Source organism: Lemur catta, chromosome 5, assembly GCF_020740605.2.
Source record: "Lemur catta isolate mLemCat1 chromosome 5, mLemCat1.pri, whole genome shotgun sequence".
NCBI classification, from domain to species: domain Eukaryota; kingdom Metazoa; phylum Chordata; class Mammalia; order Primates; family Lemuridae; genus Lemur; species Lemur catta.
This window is the reverse complement of record NC_059132.1, coordinates 71419703-71438591: the sequence shown is the minus strand read 5'-3', so window position 1 is coordinate 71438591 and position 18889 is coordinate 71419703. Positions and strand designations below refer to the sequence as shown.

Genomic DNA, 18889 nt, shown 5'->3' with positions numbered 1-18889 from the left:
CTGTCGACGCTAAGAGCGCAGAGATTGAGGACGGTGATCCCCACGGAGGACTTCTGCAAAAACGGGAACAGCTTGCAGAGAACTACGCCAAAGTCATTGTGTTCAAAGGGCCAGCGCCCAGCCAGCAGCTGAAACAAGGAGACATGGTGGTGAGTAATAGCAGAGCTGGCATGGAACACGTGGGCACTTACACTTCTGGTTATGCAGCCCAACTTCCAAATGTATTCATTGTGCTTTCCAGTTAGTGTGTTAGCAACAGAGTATTATTATTGTTATTTTTCCTTTCATATTTTAAAGCCCCAGCAATTTTTGGTTTGGAAAAATATGGAAATTATAATAATTATTACTATATTTTAAAGTAATATTGTATTAATATAATATATGACAATCTGATATATTTAATACATATGTTAAATATTAAATGTGTTATATAGTAGGTATATTATATAGTATATAATATATAATATATATATTCACAGATTATATATTATACTCTGTTGTTATAATTTAATGACAGAAGAGATGAACTTTTGCTCTCACATGAAGTAGTCATGCTGCCTACTTTTCAAAGAGTAAGTAGCAAAAGTTTGGGGTTTGGGTGACAGCTCAGTCCAGAAGCAGGCAGTGGTCTCTTAGCAATCCTTAGCAAACAATGAGTAAAGCAATCATTTCAACTAGTGGCACTGGAAGATTATATTATCTTCTGACAAGCAGCCAAAATGATGAATGAGAAGTTATGGACAATACTGGAAAAATGACATGGTGTAGGATGTTCTGATTTTGCCAGCCGGTTTAACACCTAAATCCACTTGAACTTACCTTTTCTTCTGTGGTTAAGGGGCTGACTCTGCTGCAGGAGATGTGACATAAGTGGTTTTTCTCTATTTAGTCTCAAACTTCCCTTTATCATACAGAACAATTTGGTTACAGTGATCTGTTAGTAGCATTTGCAGAAAAATCTGCTCTTCCATGTTGACAATTTAAAATCTTGGTTCCAAGGCAAGGGTGGAACCCTCTAGTGGCTGTGCTAAGTAGGGCAGGAACATAATAGCTAACAGTCCCCGGGGAATCACTGATATTTGTCAAATTAGGTATGATACTAGGAGCATGGGCTTAAATAATAGTTCAGCTACCTAAAATGGGGAAGGAAGTCTCTGCTGAATATATGATTCTTTTTCAAGAGTAAAAATGATATTGATTTCTTTTCTAATTTTTGCTTATTGACTCCAAATTTAAACTCATTCCACTCCATAGGAAACAGTAGGTAACCTTTTAACTTGACAAACTTGCTTTTTTGCCATAGTAACTCTATGCTGAGCTTTGACTTTCTGTTCCACTATTTCTAAAAGATTATGTGAGGTTTGACTTCATGGTCAGTGTGGTCATTAACATGAAAGAGGTTTCCCACTGAAAGAGGTTGGGAAACCAGTACCCCACAGATACAAAGTCAGAGTGTATGCATTCTGAAAATTTAGTGACAGGGAAATCTATCATTCTGTGATTATGGCTAAGACCTTATATGACTTAATTTCAGAAATTTTCCTTTTGTTAGTTTTTAAACTTACTTCCCTTTATTATAAATAGTTTTCTAAAAGGTCCTTTCCCTTCAATCCAGTCCTGCCTCTGGGCTTTTCTTCATCTCTCTATCACCAGTCTCGATCAGTGTCTTCTCAAAATGTCCACGTAAACTTTTGTCCAAGGACAACCACAGAGCTCTTCACACAAACACTGCCCTAAGTTCTGACTGTTTTCATGAAGCCAACAAATTAATTTTACCATTGCTGACTGCTGGTTATTAATGCTTGGTGCAAGTGAAGACACAAGACACTATTATTTCTGAGATGAATCACCCCTATAAAGATAAGAAAATCTGAAAACTACTTTTCATAGAATAAGAATTTAGTATTCTGTCCCAGAACTGTAATTCTCCACTAAAGACCACAGATATGTAATTAAAATCTGTAGGAATTGTTATAGGATATACTTTGGAATAGCTGAGCTGTTTGCTCATTCCTGGAGACTTAAGAGAATCCTGAAGTCCACATGTGTGCATTTCCCAATTCACACAGCCAAAAATGAGAGAAATGTAAAAGATTTTTCTTGCTTGGTAAGGGAGACTCTGAAATCCTGTGAAGGTGTGAGTGACAAGTGCTAACTAAGAGAATGATCCAGAGAAAGCCTACAACTAGACATGGATTCTTTCAGATTCTTCCAATCTCAATTGAATTTTTTCCTTTTACCTGCTTCCTGAAGCTTTGAACTCGGATTAGGTTAGCAGGAGGCGTAAAGGAGGGACAGAAAGGGAAGACATCACAGAAGCAGTGGGCAGCAAAAAGATCACGGAATTGTCTGTCTTTGAGACAAACAGGTGTGGTGGTGGTGGTGTTATTTTCCTTTTTCCTAGAAGTGAGCATTGCTACTTCATGGGAATTACAGACAAAGGGAATGGGGAAAAAAAATCATTGGAGGAAACGTTTAGGTATAATCACAGGATAGACTTCCCTAATTTATAGCCACCTCATTTTGAAAGGATATGTGGACAGTAACTGTTGCAATGCTGCAAGGAGGAAAGTAGGCCCCTGCTTGTAGGCAACTTTACCCCTCTCTTTTCCTCTCTGCCTCTCTGGTTAAATGTGGCTTCCTCAGAGAGGCCCTCATTAACTCCCCAACCTCAAGTAGGACCTGCTCGTTAATCTCTTTCAGAGAACCAGCGTTGGGGCAATCTTACAAAGTCTCCTTTCAGCTCGCCCAGTTTGAGCAATAAAACAAGCCAAGGAAGGCCGCACTATGGAGGCAAACAGTGGGGGTCACCTGTTTTTCTCTCATTTACAAGATGCATTTTGGAGCTTTTGAAAGACCACTGGGAATGCATCTTTTCTGTTATGTATTAGTGCTTAGAATTAAAAATGTAATACCCAAAATGGTAAAAATTAAGCTGTATAAAAATTTATATAATGAAAAGTAAGTCTGTCTTCTAATCAAGGCCCCTAAACTCCTTGCCCAAAGGGCAACCACTGCTAATTGCTAAGTGTGTTTGCTTCCAGAAAACTTCCAATGTACATAAAAGCATATGCCCTTTTTTAAACAAATGGGAACATGTGGGAATAATACCTTTGAGCATTCTATTAGTATTATGATCTTTTTTTTTTTTTTAGAGCTATTTTCTGGAAAGCAATTCTATTCCCTAAATAAAAGTTTATGACTTTTAAGAGCATGTTGCTGAAACAATTTAGACTAGGAGAGGAATAAATAAATAACTGTTTAGGATAATATCTAGACCATGGCAAGAGAACTAGTTGATTTCACTAATGTTAACAAGTTACTATGAAGTTAGTGAAAAAAAAAACCAAACTAGTCTGACAAACTAAGCCACATTTGTTCAAAGTGTTCATTTGGCACTTTGGAGCAGTCATAGCTTATTTTTTTGCCACAAAAGAGTCTATGCTATGTAATCCTCATATTTATAACTTCTGAGGACATTACACAGTACCTGGCACATAGTAGGTGTTGAATTAATGGATAACTCCAGCTCATTAAATTAGGGAAGTATTTTCATATTTTGAAATGAAATACTACCAATTTTGCTCAGAAGACATATTCATCTTCTACTATATTGTCTATTTAAAGTTGCTTATCAGTGTTCCAAAGTGGCATTCCCACTCTATATTGAAACAACACACTTGCCACCTAGCTGTTTAAGTGGGAGAATACGGTTCTGTTCAAGAGTCCAGGTGGAAGAGGGGCTGCCACTAGCTATTTGCTTAGAGACATCTCACTTGGGCTGTGATAAGACTGCCCAGCTTCATAAGAGCCGCAAAGCAGGAACTAAGAGATAATGCACATCTGGTGGCCAAAATGCACATCGTGTTCTCCCCTTCCCAAGCAGATCACAGATGAACACCGCAGAAAGAATCAGAGGCCAGGTGTTGGGGTTCACACCTGTAATCCCAGCACTCTGGGAAGCCGAGGTGGGAGGATTGCTTCTGCTTATAAGTTCAAGACCAGAGCTAGAACCTGTCTCTACTAAACATAGAAAAAAATTAGCCAGGCTTGGTGATGCGCACCTGTAGTCCCAGCTAGTCGGGGTTCTGAGGCAGGAGGATCACTTACGCCCAGGAGTCTGAGGTTGCAATGAGCTATGATGACACCGCTGCACTCTACCTGGGGTGACAGAGCGAACCTCTATCTCAAAAAAAAAAAAAAAAAAAAAGAAAAGAAAAGAAAAATCACTGGGACAATAGGAGGCAATCTGCTGAGCGTGGATTTTACTGGATATTGCCTTTGTTCTAGCTGGGGTTTTTTTCTACAGCTGAAATATAGTTAGAGTCCCTGATCCCTGTCTGAAAATGAAAGTGCTCTTCAATGACACAAATTAATACAGAAATTCTGCATTTGTGTGGCTGATTTGGATGGTGTCAAAATTGGCATCATAAAATTGACAGGCTGCACTTTTTAACCTGCCAAAAACAGAGTTAGGCAAGAACTTGTCCTATATGATACACTGATAAGCACCTGTTTTTAGAATGGCTAGATCTAAATGCAGGCTCCATGTCCACTGCTATATTTAGTACATTGCATTATCTCCCTTGGTTAGGACCTCTTAGATATGGGGAACATATCTGTTTATGTCAGCTTTTTGGAACATGCTTGACAACCAGAAAGTAAGCAAAAATGTACAGAGCCAAATAGTTGATGTGACATTTATTTCCTAAAGTCCATGTAGTTTAGGCATCGGCAAAATGCCCGAGTCTTCGCCACAGGGTAATTTTTTTCTTACTTTACATCCAATGCTATAAAGTTCAGCTTTTATCGTTGTTTAACCCATTATACATCCAAAGCTGCTCATTAATAGGAACTCTCCAGAGTCATAGTTCTCAGTCTTAGCTGGATATTAGAATTATTTAGGGAGATCTTAAAAATCCCAGTGCCTGGACCATGACCCTACACCAGTAGTTACCAACCATGGCTAATTTTGCTCCCCAGGAAACACCTGGCAATGTCTGAGATCTTTTTGGTTATTACATCTGGGCGTGGATGTGCTACTGGCATCTAGGGTTAGAGGCTTGAGATGCTGTTAAACATTTTGCAATGTACAAGACAGACCCCCCCCCAACAAATAATCATCCAGCCCAAAATGTTGCTAGTGCTGAGGTTGAAAAACCCCGTCCCAGACCAATTAAATCAGAATCTTTGGAGATAGGACACAAACATCAGTAGTGGTTAAAGTTCCCCAGGTGGTTCTAAGTCATTAAAGTTCCCCAGGTGGTTCCAATGTATGGCCAACATTGTGAATCATTCCTTTGGGGCAGCTGTTCTCAAGATTTAACAGCATCAGAATCACCTGGAAGGCTCATTAAACTACAGGCTGCAAGTGTGGGTGGGTGGGGGGTATTCCAAGAGTTTCTGATTCAGTAGGTCTGGGATGGGGCCTGAGAATTTGCATTTCTAGCAAGTTCTCAGGTGGTGCTGCTGCTTCTGGTTTACCAACCGCACTTTGAGGATTGCTGTTCTTGGAGTACCATGATCAGCAAAAATGACAGCTGACAGCCAGATAGTACAGGAGGAGCAGAAGTAAGTATGCAGTATAGTCACAAGAAATAAAAAAATGCAATAGTTTGGGGCCATGTAACCTGCCTCCCATTACTCTCTCACTGCAGTAGTCCCGAAGACATCAGTGCACAGAGGTACAGTACAATAGCAGGCGCTATAATGTCCCAGGCCTCACCGGCTTAGCACGACAAAATAAGGCTGTTCTTATCCTATATTCAACTTGGGTTGTAAACTTATGAGACTTAGGGCTGGGTGCGATGGCTCGTGCCTGGAATACCAGCGCTTTGGGAGGCCAAGGCAGGAGGATCCCTTGAGTCTGGAAGTTGGCGTTTACAGTAAGCTATGATCGTGCCACTGGACTCCAGCCTGGACGACAGAGTGAGGCTCTGTCTCTTAAAACAACAAAACAAAACAAAACCCTCAACTTCTAAGACTTAGGTTCCAGTACAAGATTGCCCTGCTGCTAACTGTGACCTTGGGTAAGCCAGCTAGTTACCCACAGTAAGTCTCCATTTCTGTGTTTGTTAAATGGGGGTGGTTCTCATGTCTGTCTCAATGGTATTAATATTATGACCATTTGGGAGGCTCAAATGGGACAATGCATATGAGAGAATTCTGCAAACTGAATGTACACGACACAAATGTTATTTTCAATTGCTAAATAGTTTATAATCATAAACTACAATGTAACACGTGTAACAACAAAAAAAGAATAATACAAATGAATTTACCCTTCTTTATCCTTTCCAGATGTTAATATCCCTTGCTACTTAATCTCGTTACTTGGACATCATTTTTGTTATTGTCATGGCATCTTAAAACGGAACAAATAAAACTAGTGGCACAGTTTTCTTTGTGTTATTATAATTTTCCTTCCACCCCATTCAGGGAGGCTGAGGGATTCTCCTCCCCCCCACAACTCGGTCTCCCGGTCCTAAACAGGAATGAAGGATTTACGAGTACAGTCTGTAATAGCTGAAAACCTCAAAGTAAATAAAATGTTCTCTTCCCCTCAACATGAATTATTGTCGGATCACTTGGAACTGGACGTGACTGACCAGGTATCAGTCTTCAAACAGTGAGGTCCTGAGGTTTTTCTTTTTTTCTGGGCAAGAGCCTAGGATGTAGAAGTTGGTAGAAAGTTGAATCAGTAGTAAACAAAAAGGTCTTCCAACAGGACAGACTGAGATGATTATGAAGTCTGTGATGGCCAGGCCAGGCCTTTAATGAGAACGTGCTCTCTGGCTATTGCAGATCTCAGATCAGATACTATAAAATAAATACATCACTTTGCATGACTGAGAACGGATTTTGCTCTTCCGTTATGCTTTAATTGCTTTAAGATCAAAGCAGCGCTTTCATACAAATGTAATAAAATCTCCCCTATCCGTATACTTTCTCTTCGGACAGCCTCTTCTCATCTCCTGACCAGTCCAAGAATTTGGAGTGTGTGACAAATGCCGAGCAGAACAGCAACTCCATAAATGGTCTTGACTCCAGCCCTGGGTGCCCTGAGCTAGGGGTATGGAGAAGCCCTCCTTTTAATTAAAGTAAGTGGCCTGGCATCGTAGGTCATAGCGTGGGCCCTGAAGCTGGACTCCTTAGGGTGGACTGAGTCCAAGCTCTGCCATCTTCTGACCCTGTGACCCTGGCAGGTTGGTTAACCTCTCCACCCCTCAATTTCCTCCTCTATGAAATGAAGACAGTTCTGGTAACTACCTTGGAGGATTCCTGTTGGCCACAGAAGAGACAATCCATGTCAAGGGCGAGCAGAAGTAAGTATCTGGAAATGTGAGCCATAACTATTGATGGCCTATGGTGTGGTCACCTATGGTCCAGGTCACCAGGTGCAGCATGGTGGCAAGCCGCACAAGAACAAAAGACTGCTTCCCAAGCAACTTGCTGCCTAGAAGATGAACAGAAATAAAAACCCCTCAAGAAGCTCTAAGCAATCTTCCATGGGGGCTCAACAGAAGGCGACAGAGGTGTGGCCTAAACAGTAAAGAGAACAGGCTCGGGAACTGGGCTGCTTTGTCCCCTGGCATAGCTTAGACACGTTACCTGTTCTTCAGTGAAGACTGTGAATAGAAAGGGTACCTATGCCATATGGTTGATGTGAGTATTAAATGAATTAATACATGCAAACTTGGAACAGGGCCTGGCCCACAGCAAATCATAAACATTCCTTTCTGCAAGATAGATTCCAAGGAACTGCTTCTTGTTAAGCTGCATTTAGATTGGAAGGCATAGAATTGTTGCTCCTTTTTCCTACCTACATCTTTCACTTTTGAATATTCAGTGTCTCAGTTTTTGCTGAGATCTTAACTATTTAGAATCTGAAATACATAGATGTTAATAACAACCAGGTGGAGGAGGAAAAAAAGGGGGGAAAATACTTTTTAAAGCCAGAGTTCCAGAGCCATGAAGGTTTTGTCCTTAGAGGAAAGATTGTTCACCCAAGATATGGGCTTATCATCCCTTCTCATCTCAGTCACCTGAAGGCTGGGAATCAAAAGAAATATCTCTTTTTAATAACTCTGTTTGCTGTAAGGATACAAATTCAGAAGCAAGGGACTTGAGACTTCTACTTATTTTGCAAGCATACAACCAAAGGATCATTGGATGGAGAAGAATAAAACTTTAAAGAACAAAAATTAGATGTCCTCAATTTTGAACTTGCAAGGTTAGCACTGACTGTATGTGTCAGTACTCTAAGGGTTAATTCATAACAGAGAGAAGAGTCAGGCTGGAGAGAAAGAACCCTGGTTTTTCCTGAATGTTGAAAAGATTTCACACATATGTCGTGAGGGGAGCCCTACATTCTGTCACAACAAAGTGCAAGAATAATTAATTATAGAAAATGGGTGCTCTGACCTGGACACACAATAAGGCCTCAAACCTAATGGAGGAGTTTTATAGTTGATTTAAATCATCAGTTTCTGTGACAGAACATGCTAGTGCTTATTTAAAAGAAAGAAGCAGGCAAAATAGAACAAGGCAGAGCAAAACAAGGCAAAACAGACTAGCAGAGATCCCTGCATATAGATTTGGGGGGTTGTAGTCCCCCGAAACTTATCAGTGAGGATGGTGGTGATGAATAGGAAACAGGGAACACCAATGGCATATTTGAAAGCATTTCAGCTTATTTAATGATTACATGTATAAATTCCTAAGAACTTGAGCTAGTTCTTTATTGCAAAGTGTCACATGGTCACAATTATCCTGTATGTAGATGGAAAAATGAGGCAACAAAGATATGGTATGCAGCACCAAGAAAATGATACCATATGTATGTTTTGGGGAAAAAAATACAATTGATGCTGACATGTGATAGTAAATAACATTGAGATGATTTTGAATATTTAATCAGAAATTCATTAGAATATAAAACTTTACAATTACTAATAGTGAGGCATAAAGTTTAATAGACAAACTCAAGATGGCTGAGTTAATAGTCATATTATGAAACTTCACATAAGAATGACGTACGTTTTAATAATTCACCCATGAAAGCTTTAGAAGGCTGGCTGTCTTCTAGGTAAATGCAATGTATGGTGTAGAGAGTATTTAAACCACAAATTCTATTTAGTGCGGAGAGGGGAGAAAGGAAAGTTAGAAGTGCTGGTTTCTAGGTCTAGCCCTGTCAAAAATCTTTGAGCCTTGAGTCCCTCCTCTGCCAAATAAGAAATGCTGGGCTAGAACTAGATTCTCTCTAAATTCTCTGCCAGCTCTTAAATTGTATGATTATTTTAATACTAGAACTCTAGTCTGTAACTGGTTTCTCTGAAACTATTAACAAATTCATCTTAAAATTCACATACAAATGTAAAGGATCTAGAATAGCCAAAACAATTTTGAATTTTTGCTCTTAAAAGACACTTAAAAATAAAAAAAGCTACTAAATGGGAAAAATATTTGCAAATATATATATATATATATATATATATATATATATATATATATAATGAAGGACTTCTGTCTAGAATATATAAAGAACTACAGTTAAAAAATAGAAATACAAACCGAATTAAAAATGTGCAAAGGAACTAAAGATATTTCACCAAAGTGGATATACAAGTAGGTAAGACATGGAAAATGCTCAACATTCTTAGTTATTAGAGAAATGCAGGTTAAAACCACAATAAGATACCACCGCACACCATTAGAATGGCTGTAATGAACAAGTCTGACAATAATAAGTGTTGGTGAGGATGTGGAGAAATCGAAACCCTCATATAATGCTGGTGGGAATGTAAAACGGCACAACCACTTTTTTTGACATTGATATGATTCACCAATATAATTCATATTTCCCCAGTTTTACATATATTCATTTGTGTGTATTTAGCTCTATACAATTGTATCACATGTGTAGGTCTGTGTATCTACCACCAGTCAAATATAGAACAGTCCATAGATACAAGGATCTCTTATGACGTCCTCTTGTACCCACGTTTCCCTTGTCTCCTCACCATTCCTAGCCCCTGACAACCATTAGTCTCTTATCTATTTCTATAACTGTGTCATTTCAAGAATCTTATATAAATGGAATCATAATATGCAATTTTTTTGAGATTAACTTTTTTTGTTCAATATGATTTCCTTGAGATTAATCCAAGTTGTGTGTGTCGACAGCTTGTTCATTTTTATTGCCAAGTAGTACTCCCTGGTGTGGATGTACCGTGGTTTGTTTAACTGCTCACCTATTGAAGAACATCTGAGTTATTTCCAGAGTTTGCCTATTACAAATAAAGCTACTGCGAAGATTAATGTACAGGTTTTTGCGTGAACGTAATTTTTACTTCTCTAGGATAAATGCCCAAGAGTGCAGTTGCTGGGTCTTATGGTAATTGCATGTTTAGTTTTATAAGAAACTGTCAAACTCTTTTCTAGAATGGCTGTACATTCTATTCCCACCAGTGATGTATGAGTGATCCAGTTTCTCCTCATCTTTGCCAGCATTAGGTGTTTTCACCATTTTTAAAATTTCGGCAATTCAGATACATGTATAGTGATATCTCAGTGCGGTTTTGACTTGCATTTCCCTAAGGTCAATGATACTGAACATCTTTTAATGTGCTTATTTGTCATCTGTATACCCTCTACAATAAAATCTCTATTTATGTCTTTTGTCCATTTTCTATTTGGATTCTTTTTTTTTCTTTTTTACCATTGAGTTTTGAGAATTCTCTATATATTCTGGATACTAATGCTTTGTTGGACATTTGGTTAGCAACTATTTTCTCCTAGTCTGTAGCTTGTCTTTTCCTCCTCTTAACAGGGTCTTTTGCAGAGTAAAAGTTTTAATTTTGTTGAGGTCCAATTTGTCAATGTTTTCTTTTATGGATAATGCTTCATCAGTTTCCCTTAGGCTATCCTTGATGAAGCCATAAAATGATAAATTTTTAATGCATCTTGAGCTTGGGTACATCTTTTTAATATTCTGTGTGACAAAAGATTAGTAGTGATATTAAAGGATATGTTTTTTTGATATTATATAATGACAGAAGTCAACACGTAGAAGATCTGTATAAATCAGCAATTTCCTAATGACCAATGTCTGATGTTACAAAACCATGCACATGTATAAGATCTATGCAAAAACCAACAGATTTTAATAGTGTATGAACAGTTCATTAATACGGTTTCAGATTACACATCACATCACAACTAATCTTTAAGAAAATGCCACTGGGAAAGTTTTGATGTGGTATCAAAGAACATCCACAATTGTCTGAAAAGGCTATTAAAATTCTCCTCCTTTTTTTCAACTATGTATCTGTGGGAGACCAGAGTTTTTTCACATACTTCAACCAAAACAACATAGTGCAACAGATTGAATGCAGATGATAATCTGAGAATTTAGCTGTCTTCTATTAAGTCAGACTTTAAAGAGATTTTTAAAAATGTAAAATAATACCACTCTTCTCACTAAATAATTTCTTTGTTTTAGAAATGTAATTTTTTCATAAAAATATATTATTTATGTAACATTTAATGGGTTTATTTTCATGTGAATGGATATATATTTTACAAAAGTCTTAGTTTTAACTTGTAATATTACAAATATCAATAGTTAGAGTGCACATAACAGTTTTGGAGTCCTCAATAATTTTTAAGACTACAAAGGGGTGCTGAGACCAAAAAGTTGGAGAAACACTGATCTAGATCAATACTCTAATTTTGGAGATAAGAAAACTCTGAGGGACAGAAATATCATACAACTTATGCAGGGTCACATGGCTAGTCAGAAGCATCTTTATAATATTTTAAGTGTTTTCTTTGCTGGTATAGTAAATTACAATCTATATTTCTCTTCACTTTAAACTTGTAGTAATCACTTCTTTGAAAGAGGTGGTTGCAGTTTCTAACCTACACTAACTTTTGACATAATGATTCCTTTGGTTACAATATCTACAGTAAACAGCATAGTGGCAGACACTGGGATGGTTTAATACAGAGGCAGCTGAACATTTTGTTTCCATTAACATAGAGAAGTCCTACAGATGGGAATTACAGGATTTTTTCCTGCCGTTTCCTGTTTCCTATTCTCTGTGGTCTGTACTTTCCCTGGGAGCTATTCCTAGATGCTGCAAGGTCAGTAGGTTAGGATTCTTGTCACTTAACTTTGTTAGGACAAGACTTGGAGCCAAGGTATTCATCCAATTGAGTGGATTATCTATTACATGCATCAATTAAGAATTGACTATTATTGTCAGCTAAAAAGGAAGAGTGTGTATGGGATGAACTTCAACAAAGTGAAGCCTAGTATTCACAAACATTTTGTATAAAATTGAATGTTTTTAAATGCCTGAAAAAAATACAATGTGTTTTACATTTCTCCCAAATTTTAAAATGACAATCCCCTTTCTTATTAAAATGAAAGCTCTCAAAATAAATTCAAGGCCAAACAAAAGACAATTTAAAAAGATTATTTTATTTATTGGAAAGTCATTGTTTTCTTTAAAAAACTAAACCTATGAATTTAGGTACAAAAGTTATTTTATATGTCACCTTCAGGCTGAATTTACACAACATCAAATTATAAACTATTTCAGTCTTTTCATATAAAATGTTTCAGCTATTAGATTACATAAATATTTTTGAAGAGACACCTGCCATTCTATCATCCCAGATATTTCTAAAAAAGCTACAGACATGCTATCACATGATATCAACACAGTTGTGACCATACAATTACCATTCAGGACTTCCATCTTAGTCCTTAACTACTGCCTGGCCAGTAGAAGGGCTGAATTTTTTACTGGCTTCTGGGTTTTTCATTCTGATCCATGTCAAAAAATGGAAGCGGAAACTGGATGGAAATTCGTAAATTTGTTTGGGAAAAGTGTAATTCTTCAGCATTGATGCACAGGCTTATCTTAGTTTCAAACTGAAACATCAGAAAGCTCTTCAAGTTGAAGATGAAAATAGTTTGGTTTCATTTTGTGTACTTTTATGATATAGAATAGACTGCAGAAAATTGCCAGTCTAATTAATCTTTAGAAATCTTTTTTAAAATTATTAACAATAATCTAATAATTAGGATTTGTGTATTTGACAATTTTCAGGTGAATGAATTCTGAAATAATTTAATGTATAGAATCCACTGACTTAGATTGTCTATTAGTGCCTCAGAGTCGAAAAATGTCTAATTTAATTCTCTGATATATTTTCTAAAATTAGTATTTATTTGATTTTGAGTAAAAATGTATATTTCTGAAAAAGTAAATGACACATTAAATTATTGTTAGGCATTTGATTCAGTGGCCCAATACATTTTCCAAAATTAGTTTCTTATTTATTTATTTTTTACCATTTTTGTAAGTAATCTTGGTGGATAAGAAAAAAGAAACTTCCTCCCTGTTCTTTTCTACATAAAGATAATCCAAAGGACAGAAAAATACCTAATCTAAAAATATGTTTAAATGATGGGGATTTAAGGACTCTTATACATTGCTGGTGGGAGTGCAACATAGTACAACTATTATGGCAGGCAATTTGGCAATATCTATCAAAGAAATGCATACATTTAATCTTTGATGCAGGACTCCTATTTGTGGGAATTTCTCATATAGCTATAACAATGCATGTATTAATAAATATGACATACACTTATGTTTATAATTGCAGCATAGTCGGTAAAAACAAAAGATCAGAACAATGGATTATGTAAGCTATGGCACTCACCCACAATGGGATACAATGAAACTGTAAAAAAGAATCAGGTAGCTTTTTATATATTGATATTCAAAGATCTCCAGGATATACTGTCAATTGAAAAGAACAAGGTGTAGAACGCTGTATAAGAAACAGGGGAGAGAATAAGAATATATATTTAGATTTTCTTATATGTGCATGAAGAAACACTGGAAAAATACAGAAGAATCCTGTAAAGGTGATTCCCTGTAGGGGGTGGGGTGCGGAAATTGGGTGGTCAGGGACTGGTCTAGGAGGAAGACTTCCCAATACTTTTTTCTATTTTCTTGATTTTTTAATACATATAAATGCACTCCCTATTCAAAAAATAAAAATTAGCATTTTCTCTAGTTTATGGAATACCAAAGGGAAAATGTGTGAGTGCATACCCACTGCTAGCATAGCAACTGCCCCTGCCCAGGCATGTGCCTGTCTTCAGCAGAGAACAGGTAGTCTGAACAGAAGGGGGGGATGTGCCAAAGATCCTAGAATCTAAAACGTGATCGAATGACAAATATTAAGCCCTAAGGCACTTACTTTTCTCCACTCAATCATTTATCCAAAGTTTCTGGCTAAGAGACAACTTTATTAGACATCTTCAGTTCTAGTACCAGCTTTCTCTTCTGGGCCATTTCCACAAAGAAAGTAAATGTTTATCACTTCATGAGAGTTCATTAGAGTTACTGCATACAAGCAAAGGATTTTAAAACCACAGAAGTGGGCTCTGGTATAGCCACTGAGAGGCTGCCTCTATTACACCAGCCTGTAGGGAGAGCTGATTCGAATTAATGCCTCTGTAAAATTATACACAGCTCAGTGTTCTGGTTCCTCAAGCTGCTTTCACATAATTCGAAGTACAGGTGTTGATTCCTCACTCTCTGAGTCTGTGCTCCCTCCTTCCCTTCCTCAAATATATTTGAAATGTCTTTTGAGTGTTGGCTGAATTACATAGCTGAGTCTCAAGGGTGGAACTCCATCACCCAACTCTGCTTCCTTTCCTCCATCCCTGTTGCTCCCCTGTCCTTTTGCCCAACATGTTAGAAAGGTCCGATGTATGCAGAGAATATCTGTGCCACAAAATTACATGTATACATACAGTTATACACACAAGGACCATGGGGTAGTTCTTATCTTTTTCACCACTTCCTCTTTGTGTGTGACATGTCTTCTTGTCCATTACCAAAGAAATAGTCCCCGACTTTTATAGCATAGAGGTAAGAAAATTCATAAATTTCTATATCAACACTTCCCACTCTACCAGTCTTGTGTTAGTGTAACACAGTAACCAAATTACAACTAAACTCAAAGATTTACCTAGCAACCAGCAAACCCACAATAAGTTGTTTCACAAAAATAATCTTAAGGCAGATTGTCTGAAAAACTCCATTAATCCAATTTTGACTCTTACAACATTTGCTGTTTATAATCACTGCTTCTTAATCTGTGTTTCATGGTATGTTTTAAAATAAGTATCCATTTATTATAACAGTAATGGAAATGTTAAAACCTAATTTTCCTTCTATATCTCTTGAGATTGATTAATTTTGTTTGAGCTGTATATATTACTCTGGGAGAAGGAGAGATGATAGTTTTTCTGTTTTTAAAGAAAATGTTTATAGGTGTTTCACATTAAAAATATTATTTTTTGTGTGTGTGTTCTGTGGCCTCAAAAAGCTCAACACAATACTTAAGTATAAAACTTCCCTGGTATTTAGGGTAACTTTATCGAATATTTGCTTGTACTTTCAAATAGAATATGAGCAACTCGAAGGCCTGGCTATCTAGATTTCTCTGTGTATTCTATAGATGCTTAGTCAATGTGTGAGTTGATTTGGGAATTATCCATTATGGGAGAAGATAATAGATTTTCTTGAAAAGCAAAGAAGAATTATAGTAGACAAAGTTCACACATAGGCCACACAAGGCTTTAAAGCTTTTAGAATTAGAAAAAATTTCTGTCTAGGAAATTCTGCCTAGTTCCTAATTTTGTACCATGTCCTGGTATAGTTCTCCAAAATTACTGATTAAAAATATAACAGGATTGTGATCAAGAAGAGTTAGGTTGAAAGTATATTTTTAGTACATAGCTATATATATTGATACATAAATATTACAGTTATCTTTATACATATATAGCTATTTTATATACATATTTATATATATTCAACATACATATATGGGGTAGTGACTGGGAGACTTCTGGGTGCTATTGATCCTGGTTACACACATGTTCATTTTGTGAAAATTCACAAAGCTGACACTTATGCACATTTTTCTTTATGCATACTACAATAAAATGTTTAAAAGTTTAAAAACCATTATGACTCAAATAATGTAACAGTACCCTAATTTTCACAGCTTTAGCTTCTATAAGCAAATAATATTTGTGGAAACAATGAAAATATGCAGTGAAATGCCATATTTATGACATAAATGACACCATTTTAAAAGAAAAACTTTGGTGTATTCTAGATATTTTTATTTTATGAAATGAAGTCTTAAGTCTTCCTTCAAGCTAAAAAAAGGTCACAGTGGTCAGAGATGTTTTTTGTATAGACATTTTGCAAAATTGCTTTATCATAAAACTCATGTGGGATGGGGCATAATATGTTATTCAATATTTGGCCAATAAATGTATATCCACTACCTTTCATATTTTGATAGACAACCTACAAAACACTAAGGAAAGAAATTGCAGAGGATATAAACAGATGGAAAGACATATTGTGCTCATGAATCAGCAGAATCCACATTGTTCAACTGTCTATACTACCCAAAGTGATTTACAGATTCAATGCGATCCCCATTAAAATACCAATGTTATTTTTAACAGACCTAGAAAAAAGTAGTTCTGTGCTTCATATGGAATCAGAAAAGATGAGTCCATCCTTCAAAGTGAGGTATCACAAGGATGGAAAAACATGCACCACATGTACTCGCCATCAAATTGGTATTAACTGACCAACACTAAGGTGTTCACATGGTAGTAATACTCATTGGGTGCTGGTGGGGGGTGGGGGGAATAAACCCACAACTAATTGAAGCGGAACACACTGTATGGAGGAGGGACACACTTGGAGCCCTGGCTTGGGTGGGGCAAACACATTGTAACCAAAGTGTACCCCAATAATGTCCTGAATAAATAAAAAAAAAAAAAGAAGAAGACAGTAGAGAGTAGCAGTTCAACAAAAGTCACAGTGATATTTGAAAAACAAAAACAAACAAATGAAAAGAAACCTTATGTAATAAGAACAAATCAGGAGGCATCACTTCAGCAGACTTCAAGCTACACTACAAGGCTATAGTAACCAAAACAGCATGGTACTGGCACAAAACAGAAACATAGTTCTATGGATCAGAACAAAGAACCCAGATATGAATCCATCCTCATATAGCCATCTGATCTTTGACAAAGCAGACAAAAACATACACTGGAGGTAGGGAATCCCTAGTCAATAAATGGTGCTGGGAAAATTGGATAGCTGCATGTAGAAGCTGAAACAGGATCTGTCCCTCTCACCACTCACAAAAATCAACTCATGGTGGATACAGACTTAAACCTAAGACATGAAACTATAAGAATTCTAGAAGAAAGTGTTGGAAAAACTCTTATAGATATTGGCCTAGGCAAAAAATTTATGAAGAAGACCCCCAAAGGAACCACAGCAACAAGAAATAAATAAATAAATGGGACCTGATCAAATTAAAAAGCTTCTGTACAGTCAAGGAAACAATCATTCAAATGGATAGACAACCTACAGAATGGGAGAAAATATTTGCATGCTATACATCCAGTAAAGGGCTAGTAACTGGAATCTACAAAGAACTCAAGCAAATCAGCAAGAAAACATCAAATGACCCTGTTAAAAAGTGGGCAAAAGACACGGACAGAAACTTTTCAAAAGAAGATAGAGAGTGGCCGACAAACACGTGAAAAAATGCTCAGTGTCTCCAATAATCAAGGAAATGCAAATCAAAACCACAATGAGAGATCACCCAACTCCACTGAGAATGGCTTTTATCAAAAAGTCCCACAATAACAGATGCTGGTGAGGATGCAAAGAGAAAGGAACACTTATACATTGTTGGTGGGACTGCAAATCAGTACAACCTCTACAGAAAGTAGGATGGAGATTCCTCAAAGAACTAAAAGTAGATTTTGGACATTTTAAACATGCTCAATATTGTTTCCTTTACTTGTTACTGTAAAAATTAAGAATAAATAATAAGGTTCCTCATTCTTTAGATTTAATGGGACTATTTCACAAAAGATATGCATTATATATAAACCTTAAAAAATTGAGGATTTCTGGCTTATTTTTTCTTTTTTTTTTTTGAGACAGCTTCTCGCTTTGTTGCCCGGGCTAGAGTGAGTGCCGTGGCGTCAGCCTAGCTCACAGCAACCTCAAACTCCTGGGCTTAAGCGATCCTCCTGCCTCAGCCTCCCGAGTAGCTGGGACTACAGGCATGCACCACTATGCCCGGCTAATTTTTGCTATATATATTTTAGTTGGCCAGATAATTTCTTTCTATTTTTTTAGTAGAGACGGGGTCTCACTCTTGCTCAGGCTGGTCTCGAACTCCTGACCTTGAGCGATCCATCTGCCTCGGCCTCCCAGAGTGCTAGGATTACAGGCGTGAGCCACCGCGCCTGGCCTCTGGCTTCTTTTTAATTGTCAGTTTGGACATATCCCAGATGTCATCTGTTATGCTTCCACACTCGACTTTTAATTCCTGTGCATGTGGTAAACCCGTAGGGTTGCAACATTTAGCTTTATCAATAAAGCCTGATGTCTCTACCCCAACTGAAACTATGCGCTAGCCATAGACATTCATTTTTCTGTGTTGTGTCCACAGACAATTAGCCTAGCCTTTCACGTGATAAGTGGATAAGACATTCGTTTGGCAAAAAGTATTCCTCTGAGCAGATGTGTTTAGGCAATTATTCCATCAAAGAACTAAACCTTTCTTCTAAGTTTATTTATTTTTTGTTTTCTGGCTCTCCTTCCATCAGTTGACCTCACTAACATGACAATGAGTATAGGATACAAAAATCCTGTCTACCAGATGTTCTAAGGCACTCTGCAAGAGTTACAACATAGACGCTATTTTGGACAGCAATCTCTCTCTCGTACACACT

The 18889-nt window shown here is 37.1% G+C and overlaps 1 protein-coding gene and 1 long non-coding RNA gene across 2 annotated transcripts in view; one reads left to right on the top strand and one right to left on the bottom strand.

Annotated features, from left to right (window-relative positions):
• The window catches only part of EDNRA (endothelin receptor type A), a 54604-nt gene that overhangs the window by 22683 nt on the left and 13032 nt on the right, over window positions 1-18889 (bottom strand). Inside the window, exon 3 of the mRNA XM_045552091.1 lies at window positions 1-128. Coding sequence (XP_045408047.1) covers window positions 1-128 — 128 coding nt within the window. The remainder of the gene's footprint in view (window positions 129-18889) is intronic.
• LOC123638471 lies at window positions 44-6399 on the top strand. The gene is made up of 2 exons (XR_006735371.1): window positions 44-149; window positions 6301-6399. It is a non-coding gene; the product is annotated as an uncharacterized LOC123638471 (long non-coding RNA).